The following is a 9,986-nucleotide window of genomic DNA, read 5'->3' on the forward strand; positions in this document are numbered from 1 at the left end:
TTTGACACTTTACTAGCTGTGTGACCCTGGGCAAGTCACTTAACCCCAATTGCCTCACCAAAAAGCCAAAAAAAAAAGCTTATTTAAGCCATTAGCTAGTCAGCATAATACAAAAACTGAAAGCAGCATGGCTTGGCAGGTAGAGTTAACCTGGGAATCAAGAAGACCTGTATTCAAGGTCTTTTTCTGACACCTACTGACTCTGTGACCCTAGAGAGGTCATTGATTGTCTTTGTTCTTCCTGGTAATTCCCAAAGACTGTATGTTGCAGAGGAGGTGCCAGTCTGCATTGGCAGAAGAAATTTCTCACCAAAAGTTCACGGGTCTGTTTAAAAAAAAAAAAAAAGTACAAATGCTAATGTTGAGTTCTTCTGTATTTCTTCAACCTTGAGGAGGTCAGGAAGAAGTATATTAGGATATTTGCCCTAGGCAGAATCTCTAGGGCAGCATCTGGGAAAGTCTCAGCCAAGGGATTAGAGCTGCTCCAGCATCTGCAGCTGTGGTTGTCAATAATTAATAAACAGTTATTAAGTGCCTACTGTATCAGGCACTATGTTAAGCCCTGGGGATGAGAAAAAAAAAAGCAAAAGACAGTCCCTGCCTTCAGGGAGTTTACTTACTTACTAATGGTCAGGCAAAATAGGGGTGAAGCAGAGACATTAGGAATTCTTTATCTGGCTAAGGTAAGAAACAGGGGGAGAGAGGACTCTAGGCACAAAGGGGAGGGTCCAGGGTTGGTGAGAGAGCACCAGCAAAAAAGGCATTAATGATGGAAAAGAAGGCAGTAGGAATAGCTAGTCATATTATTACTCATTTGTAAATCCACAATTTCTCAATTGAGGACTGCCTACCTACTGATTTTTCATAAAATCTTTTAAAAAAAGATGAGTTTTTTTATGATAATTCAAGTTAAGTTTATTTTTTATTTAAATTATTTCAAGTTAAGTTTTTTTTCCAAATTCCTTTACTCATGGACATTAAAAAAATTTCAAAGCACCTATTTTTGAGAGTGCCTGTTTGTTTTACACTGGGTACAAGTGAGTAAAACATGATTTAGTCACATACTGAGACATCATTCATGCCCTTCTTTTTTTGCCAGTACCTTGAGGAAAAATCTAATTATGGCTTAGAGGTTAATATGTCCAACTTTCACCCTAACTTTTTAGCTACCATTTGCCATGCAATCACTGCTATCTAACACCATTTGGTGGGAGGAGGCTAACATTGGTGGAAGAAACAAGAAGGGACAAACTGTTGCTCTTAGAATGTCTCATATCTGCTGCTGCTCCAAAGACTGACTTAGGGAAGCCATCAGATTCAACTACCAGAAGCATTGTTACTCTCGAAATAAAGAGAAATGTAGAGGTATACATTTCAATCATCTAGGTGAATAATATCAGTTATTTTCAAGAAAGTTTCCAAAATGAATCAGAATGAATTGTGCCTTGAGATGTTTAGAAGATGGTGCATTGTCTCTGGGAAATCCCAAAAACTTCCAGAGGCAGAGATTTTCATTGCCCTGAGGGTTGAGAGGATAACCATCATGATTAAGGAGGAGGGAGAGAGAAAAAAGGGGAAGTTCTGCAAAGTAAGATATTTAGTTGTATACCAGGGTGACAGAAAATGAGTTGGTGCTAGATATAAGGGAAATACCACGAGCATCAATCCAAACAAAACGGAAGCAACATCAGTACCACTTTGCCTACCATTGGCTACCAGAATGCATTGATTTATACCTCAATTGGTAGCCCTTAGGGATTTCTCACAAATGACAATGAGCGACTCATATTGGCAAAACAGGTGGTGCATGCAGAATATTATTCATACTACAAAATCTTTGGTTGTTAGTAATAGGTAACATTTATATAGCACTTGCTATGAGCCAAACACTGTACTAAGCACTTTAAAATCATTATTTCAGTTGGTTCTCACAACAACCCTGGGATGTAAGTGCTATTATTATCCCCATTTTATAGATGAGGAAACTGAGCCAAACAGTGACTCATCCAGGATCACACAGCTAGTAAGTGTCTAAGGATGGATTTGGACGTGGGTCCTCCTGACTCCAGGCCTAGCACTCCATCCACTGAACCACATAGCTTCTCAAATTACAAAGATAACTAAGCCAAACAAATTTGACTTGAGTTTAAGATGTGAACTTTTAGCCTAATGTAGGCCTAGTTATCTAGGATGTATATGAACTCCTTGTGGACATGTGGAACCATTTAATAATTCACTAACCCAGGTCATGTGATCTGTTTCCTATTTTTCTTATTCAGGTTCAGGTTTAGTGGTCGAATCCTTGGCCTTGCACTGATACACCAGTATTTGTTAGACGCTTTCTTCACACGACCATTTTATAAGGCCCTTCTCAGAATGTGAGTAAAAGTATTTTTATTCTTTTAATCAGCATGGAAAAAATACAGTATTTCCCTTTATTTGAAATGGAAAATTCCTATTGTAAAAGTCAGTGTTTCCCTATCTGCTAACAATCTTCATTGTGATGTTGTTTTTATAGCTGTACAAATTTTCTGAAACTAAGTAAGTTTTGAAGTTTTGTTTATTTGTCCAACCATATTCTGTTTTTCTCCCTCTTTATTTCTGGATTGCCTACAAAAATCTTAGTTTTGCTATCTTCCGAACCATTTTATCTTTCTCATACTTGGTAACACATGTTCCTTCAAAACAATTGTACTTCAAATACAGCTTTGGAATGCTTATGGCATCAATTCATATTATTAATAGAATAGTTGTGGGTTAGTCTTTATGACTCACAGAGTCCTCTTCCCTTTGAGATGGATTTTATATTTCACATTGATGCAAACTTTAAATTATTCCTGGCTCACTTCTCATCTTTCATGGTCCTTTCTATGTCTTTGGGATACCCTGCATGCTCAAAGCCATCGCTTTGTGAAAGGAAAATTAGATTTATGGAGGGAGGTACAAATAAAACTTCCATGGGAATTTTCAGTACTATTATAAAAATGAAAGACTGCAGCTAGCAATCTTTCATTGGAGCAAACAGCTGGTTCTGGCCTATAATAAGCAGTACATTGCAAGGCCAAGCACGGGTAGGCAATATTTTGTTCTGTCTGTGGGACAAGTAGAAACAAAGTGAGGAGATCTTAACAGAAATACTACCCATACTGTTCTCTACCTTTGACCGTCAGTTCTATCCCTACACCAACCAACTCCTTCTCCATCTTCTTTAAAGTGAATCCCTGACACGCAGAAAGATAATTTCCAATGAACAAAAAAAGAAGAGGATACTGGAAAAATGTTCTAATACCCAATAGGAAAATACAGCCTTGAAAGATAATTGATTGGTGAATTGAAGACATAGTGTTTTCTCCTTTCCTTCTAGCTTCTTTCATGAAGATGGGCTGACATTCCCAGAAGCCATATGAAGCATTGCTTGCTTATTATTCCCCTCAAATATCCTTCACACCAGTCAAACTGGCCCTCCACCTCCCATCTCAGTGTCTGAAGGCCACTCACTTCTTACTTCTGCCATTCAGACTCTCTAGTTTACTTCAGGGCTTGGCCCAGGCTTCACCTCCTACATAAGACCTTTCCTGATCTATGCAATAACTCGTACCTCTCCCTCCTGCACAACCGCATATGTTGCCCTTCACCCTTCACCTTGTGTGATGTAAACTGCTTGAAGATGGGGGCTTTCATTAAATGCTTATTAATTAATTGATTTTTATTCTAGCTTCCTATCTGCTCTAATGGTTTTGCAGCTATTGGTCTACTTTCCACATTCCAAATTCATTGCCCTCTAGCTGGATATGGTCCAGCCCTTAGTCTCTCTATAAAGATAGAGATCAATATTGTCAGACTGTGTGGCATAGTGGCACTAGCCCTGGACTAGACATTAGGGGACCTGGATTTTAGTTGGGACTTTGCTTTTAAGTGTCTCTGGGACAGAGTACTTCACTGAACCCCTCTGAGCCTCAGTTTCTTCATCCAGAACATAATGGCATTGAAATGGACGATCTCTGCAATCCTGACTATCTTTAAGCTCTATAACCTTTACAAAGTTTCTTTATTTTTTTTTTCACTTGCTTAGTTTTAGACTCTAAATAACAGAAATCTAGGAACCACTGTTGCTTAGTTCATCTTTTTCCTAATGTCTGTCAGTGTCTACTAATAACATTTTTTCAATCTTCATCTTTCTCTTTGACACATTAGTCTGTGTGATTTGAGTGATCTAGAATACCTTGATGAAGAGTTCCACCAGAGCCTTCAGTGGATGAAAGACAATGACATACATGATATCCTAGACCTCACCTTTACTGTAAATGAAGAAGTTTTTGGACAGGTATGCACATACTAAAGCAGTGTGGCCAGATTCTTTATTTGCTTTGTTAGAATTTATTGCTAGGTGATCAGCTATATCAGTGGACAAACATCAGGCATGGCTATTTTTGGTAGAGTTTGACAATTCCTAAATCAGGTGAGTGTGTCCATTTACTCTGTGAAGGTACTTACTCATTGTAGAATCTATCTCTAGAAATAACAGTGCCATCACAGAGGAAAAGGAGCTAAATGGCAACATATTACATATGTTATTGTGTAAGCCTTCTTATTTTTGCTTTCAAAAGAACAATATGCGCTGTGAGCTACTTTCTATGTGCCTAACACATTTTTAAAGCCCTCATTTTCATAGAACCCACATACTAAATGTATATTTGTATCTGGCTATTATTCAGACAGGAAAATGCAGTCATAAAATGAATAGAATCAATATTTTGATACAGATGTGCAAAATAGAATCAGTGACATTGGTTTATATTGTTCTGCCAGCATTAGCGTAGGCTGGGCCTCAGTGATTTTTTTTTCATTACTATATCTTGCTGTTAGCTTTTTCCAGAATTCATAATATCTTTTCAACCTTGGTTCTCATCTGAATATAAATCCTTTACTCTCAAAGTTAAATTCTCATTTAAACATTAGATACCAATACATAATAAATGCTAAGTCACATTGGGATTTATGAAAAGTCCTAATCAGCCATTCAGATGGCAAACAGCCAGCACCTCAAAGAAATTCAGCCTAATTGATGAGAATTAGAAATAAGTAGTGATACTCTGAGACTCCTTGATATCAAATAATCAGTCATATGAAGCTTACTAAGTGCTCACTATATACATAGCATTTGATGAAGGTCTCTTATAGACAAGGTATGGAAGACACAATTCTTATGCCACAGAGATATGTGCAATTATACAGATTATGGCAAAATGTCTTCATGTTTTTGGTAATAGTCTCTTTTGTGACTAAACTGTAATACTTTGACTCCATTAAAAATATTTATGTAAATATATATTATATACATTTATTCCAAGATCACTGAACGAGAATTAAAACCAGGGGGTGCCAATATCCCAGTCACAGAGAAGAACAAGAAAGAATACATCGAGAGAATGGTGAAATGGAGGATTGAGAGGGGTGTTGTACAACAAACAGAGAGCTTAGTACGGGGTTTTTATGAGGTAAAGAAATTGGGCCTTTGTGGGGCATGCTTTGAATTTCGGTTTCTACAGATGTAAAAATCCATATATGGCTATCCACAAATGTCAAAATATATCTTTTGTGTCTACAGATGTCACATATTATCTCTACCTGCATGAAGTATTCTTTTTTACATAAAACATTGATTATTCAAATTAATGTATGGAGAATACTCTTTGCTTATATGATAATTTTTCTGAGAAAATGGGGTGGGGTGGGTGGATTGTTGAATTCATGGAATTCTCTGGTTCAAGAGGTCTTTGAGTTAAATGTTTTGACTAGAATTTAAATAGGATTTGATGATTTAATGACCACTAATATCATTTTAAGTCATGCATGCTAAGATATGGGTAATCGAATCTCATGCTTGAGGGTGTGAAATGATCACACATAATGGTCAGAACAAGCTAGTTATATGTTCGAGGAGGTTTTTTTCCTTGGAAGCCACTAAGATCCTTTTCAGAACAGAGAAGCCGATTGGACCAATCATTATTTTGATGTAGTATGGAAAATTGTGATGCTGAGAGAGAGTATTTTGATTTAACTAAAAAACCCTAATACTCCTATGGATATGTGGTCTCATAGATGTGAGTATCCCCTCCAGCAAAACAGTCGATCAGTCAATAAACATTTATTAAATACATGCTTTGCGCCAGGCAGTGTGCTAAACACTAGGGATACAAAGAAAGACGAAAACATAGTCCTTACCCTGCAGCAGCTCACATTATAATGGGGTAGACCTTATGCAAGCAACCATGTAGACAAAAGACATATACAGTGAAAATGCAGAATAATGTCAGAGGGAAAGCAGTAGCAGTACATGAGGAGAGATACTGAGAAAGGCCTGAGAAAGAGAAGGTGGGATTTGAGCTGAGTCTTCCTAGCCAAGGAAGCCAGGAGGCAGAGATGAGGATGGAGAGCAGCCTAGGCATGGGGGAACAGTCAATGAAAAAGGAAGAGTTGGGAGATGCTGTGTTGAGTGTCAGAAGCAGAAAGAAAATGAACATGGCTGGATTATAGAATATGTAAAGTAGATTAAAGTGGGTAAGAAGACTAGAGAGGTTGAAAGCGGCCAAGTTGTAAAGACTTTTATACCAGAGGTAATAGGAAGCCACAGGAGTTTACTGAATGGGGGAGAAGGAAGATCCCTTTGACAGTCAAATGGGGATGGACTGGAGTAGGGAGAGACTTGAGGCAGGGAGACCAACCAGAAGACTATTGTGATAGTTTAGTATGAGATAACAAGGGCCTACCAGTGTCTTGCCTTAGTGACCAGAAAAAAAGGGATCAATAGGAAAGAAGTTTTGACAGTAGAAATGACAAGACTTGGAAACTGATTAGTCATGTAAGTAAATATGAAAGAGTAGTTGAGAATGACACTTAGATCGTGAGCCTAGGTGAGTGGGAAGATGGTAGTTCCCTCAACAGTAATAGGGAAGATCAGAAGAGTGAAGGTGATGGGAGGAAAGATGAGTTCCGTCTTGGACCTGCTGAGTTTGAGATGTCTACATGCAGGACAATGAGTCTGAGATAGCAACCCATCCATGCTCTCCCACTCTGTGACTCTCATCCATGTTGTCCCATTAGTTCATCACAATGGTAGTGAGGGGTGGGGGAAACCAATGTGCTGGAGAGCCTTCTCTGTACTCTCTTGACATGTTAGTGGAGGTAGTATGATACAATGGAGGAAAAATAAATTTGGAGTCATGAAACTTGAGTTTGAATTCTGGCTCCACCACTTACAAATGTGTGACTTTGGGCAAGTCGTTTAACTTCCAGCCTCAGTTTCCTCATCTCTAAAATAAGGATGTGATGACCTGTAAGGTCCCTTCCAATTCTAGAATGATGATCTTAGGATGCTATGACATGTTGACACTTAGGTGTAGCTAAGTGAAGAGTGGATGCAATGCTGGACCTGGAGTTAGGAAGACCTGAGTTCAAATCCATCCTCATACACTTACTAGCTGTATGACCTTGGGCAAGTAACCTAGCCTCTGTTTGCCTCAGTTTCCTCATATGTAAAACAGGGATAATAATTGTACCTATCTCCCAGGATTATTGTGAGGATCAAATGAGACAATATTTGTAAAGTGCTTAGCATAGTCACTGGCACATAGTAAGTGCTGTATAAATATTAGTTATTATTATGTTGTTGTTGTTCTTATAGACACCAATGCTGCAATTAAAATTATACCTTATATCTTACATTTACATATAAAACTTGCACATAAATTAATCTATAAATGTACATAAATGATAAATGCTTGTTAGTTGATTTATCGTAGAAAAGGGATATTCAGCACCACTTACTTAAATTCCTCCTCCCAATGCTATTCTTCTCTGCCAAGTCATTCACAGAAGGGATTTCCTTGACTCATCTCCTTGAATTCTCTTCCTTTCACAGGTGGTGGATGCTAGGCTGGTATCTGTTTTTGATGCAAGAGAACTGGAACTGGTCATTGCTGGAACTGCTGAAATAGACCTAAGTGACTGGAGAAACAACACAGAATATAGAGGAGGTGAAACTGGCTGAGTTTGAAGCCTTTAACCAAAGGAAGGGGTATGGGTTGGCACTTTGGTCTGAATTCTGTGCTGAGAAGATCATCTGGTTTCTACTCAAAGATCTGAAGCATCCTTTATGAGACCTTGAGCAAGTCACATTCCCATCTTTCCCTAGTTTCCTTATCTGGCAAACAAGGGAAATGCCATGTACATACCACCCAAGCATGTCATCATAATTAATTGTTAGTGATTATGTGAACACTAAGTAATTGCTTTTGAAGCAAGGGATCACTAGCCAGCTGCCCCCTGCCCAACCCTCCCTCCACTCCTATGGAACTTGAAGAGCCACACCCTTTGAGCTTCCAGACCAAGAAGTCTTGATTCCTTGAGCCACTTATTCCTTGACTCAATGTTGTGTTATCTAACACTTTTTTTTTTCCTTCCTCTCCACCTGTAATCTCTTCTGTGAAGAGGAACTCCCTGTTTGTAAGCACCTTCTACCCAATGCAATCAGAGTCTTAGAGAGTTGTCTGGGAACACTGAGAGGTGAACTTGAATTGTGTCAGAGTCAGGACTTGAACCCAGGTCCTCCTGACTTCATAGCCAGGTCTTTATCCACTATAAAGGGATGTGCTGGAAGCAGCTTATACAGGCTTCTGAGAACTAATTGTTAAATTTTCACTGTGAGCATTTATATCTTGGAAGTCAGCAAATGCTACAAATCAGGGCTTGCTTTATTGTGTTTTTTTTGTCGTCATCATTATCTAGACTTCAGAAAGTGATGGGGAAAATGTTAATGCTGTTTAAACTTTAAAGTGTGTTATGAAAACTTTTTTTTCTGAAAGCCAGTTGTTAAACATTTACCAGCAGCTCCCTGCCACAATGCAATATTTCTACTTATCTAATATGTGGCAGGCAAGCGGATAGACAGACAGATAAATGATGAATAGATAAATAGACAGATAGTTGATAGACTGACAGATAAATAGATAGATGGATATTTTGGAATTTCTATGCAGATATTTCAAATAGGTAATTTAGATAGGTAGATATATCTGTAGATATAGATAGATAATTTGGAAATTGGTATTTCTAACCATCTCCTCAAATCTTCAGTCAAATAATTCATACAAATGCCTTAGAATTTCATTTGCAATGAGATAGACCTGTTAAAAAAACAAAAAAGCAAAGTTAAAATTATGAAGCTTGACTTTTGAGCATTAAATACATTCTTGGGAAAGGTAAAATCCTTACCAAAACTTTTACATAGCAAGAAAACTCTGTAAATTCAAAGGAAGTAGACAATTTAAATGAAAAGTAATTACCAAAAAAAGGACCATTGTAAAGTACTTACTAAGGTGTTTTGTCTTAGAGATAACCCTAAATATTAGCTGCCTCTGGATCACAGAATCACAAAATTTAAGAGTTAAAAGAAACCTAAGCATCTCTCTAGTACCATTCACACCCCACCAGAAAGGAATCCCCATTGATAACATAACTTGTGGTCCTCCATCTTGTACTTGAAGACCATCATATAGGGGGAACTCATCACCTCTAGAGGCAGCCCATTCCACTTTGGGACAACTCATTTAAAAACTATATCATTTTAATCTCCTTAGCTATAAATCTTTAGCCTTCTGTGGTTTAAGGTAAGAAGTGGGTATCTTTAGAAGCAATTGTTTTGTTTGTCCTTTGTTCTTGAAGAAGACCATGACATCAGGGAGGTGATGCCATGATATGCAAGTGAACTGGATTTAAGTGAGGAAGGGCAGTGCAAAGTCACCAGCCTCACTTTCTCCTCGGGAACCATCTGGGTCCAGTGGCAAGATGTAGATAGTGAGAGACCTTGGCCTTTTTATGTTAAGGTCTTTAACAGATCTTGACTGAGGCATTGCCCTTTTAGTGATTAAGGCTAGGTAAGAAATGAAGCAGAGAATGGCCTATTTACTTAGAAGGAAGGAAGGAAG

General features: G+C 38.1%; 1 protein-coding gene and 1 long non-coding RNA gene across 5 annotated transcripts in view; one reads left to right on the top strand and one right to left on the bottom strand.

The window, feature by feature from the left end:
- Window positions 1-7,913, bottom strand: part of LOC114045701 — a 17,363-nt gene extending 9,450 nt beyond the window's left edge. The window contains exon 1 of the long non-coding RNA XR_003569423.1: window positions 7,828-7,913. This is a non-coding gene — a long non-coding RNA (uncharacterized LOC114045701). The remainder of the gene's footprint in view (window positions 1-7,827) is intronic.
- Window positions 1-9,986, top strand: part of HECW2 (HECT, C2 and WW domain containing E3 ubiquitin protein ligase 2) — a 433,607-nt gene that overhangs the window by 409,484 nt on the left and 14,137 nt on the right. For all 4 annotated transcript variants that reach the window (XM_027865816.1, XM_027865818.1, XM_027865817.1 and 1 more), the window contains 4 exons: window positions 2,280-2,378; window positions 4,195-4,324; window positions 5,352-5,498; window positions 7,922-8,036. In XM_027865816.1, the coding sequence (XP_027721617.1) occupies window positions 2,280-2,378; window positions 4,195-4,324; window positions 5,352-5,498; window positions 7,922-8,036 (491 nt within the window). The remainder of the gene's footprint in view (window positions 1-2,279; window positions 2,379-4,194; window positions 4,325-5,351; window positions 5,499-7,921; window positions 8,037-9,986) is intronic.

This window comes from Vombatus ursinus, unplaced genomic scaffold, assembly GCF_900497805.2.
Source record: "Vombatus ursinus unplaced genomic scaffold, bare-nosed wombat genome assembly UNPS02014779.1, whole genome shotgun sequence".
NCBI classification, from domain to species: Eukaryota; Metazoa; Chordata; class Mammalia; order Diprotodontia; family Vombatidae; genus Vombatus; species Vombatus ursinus.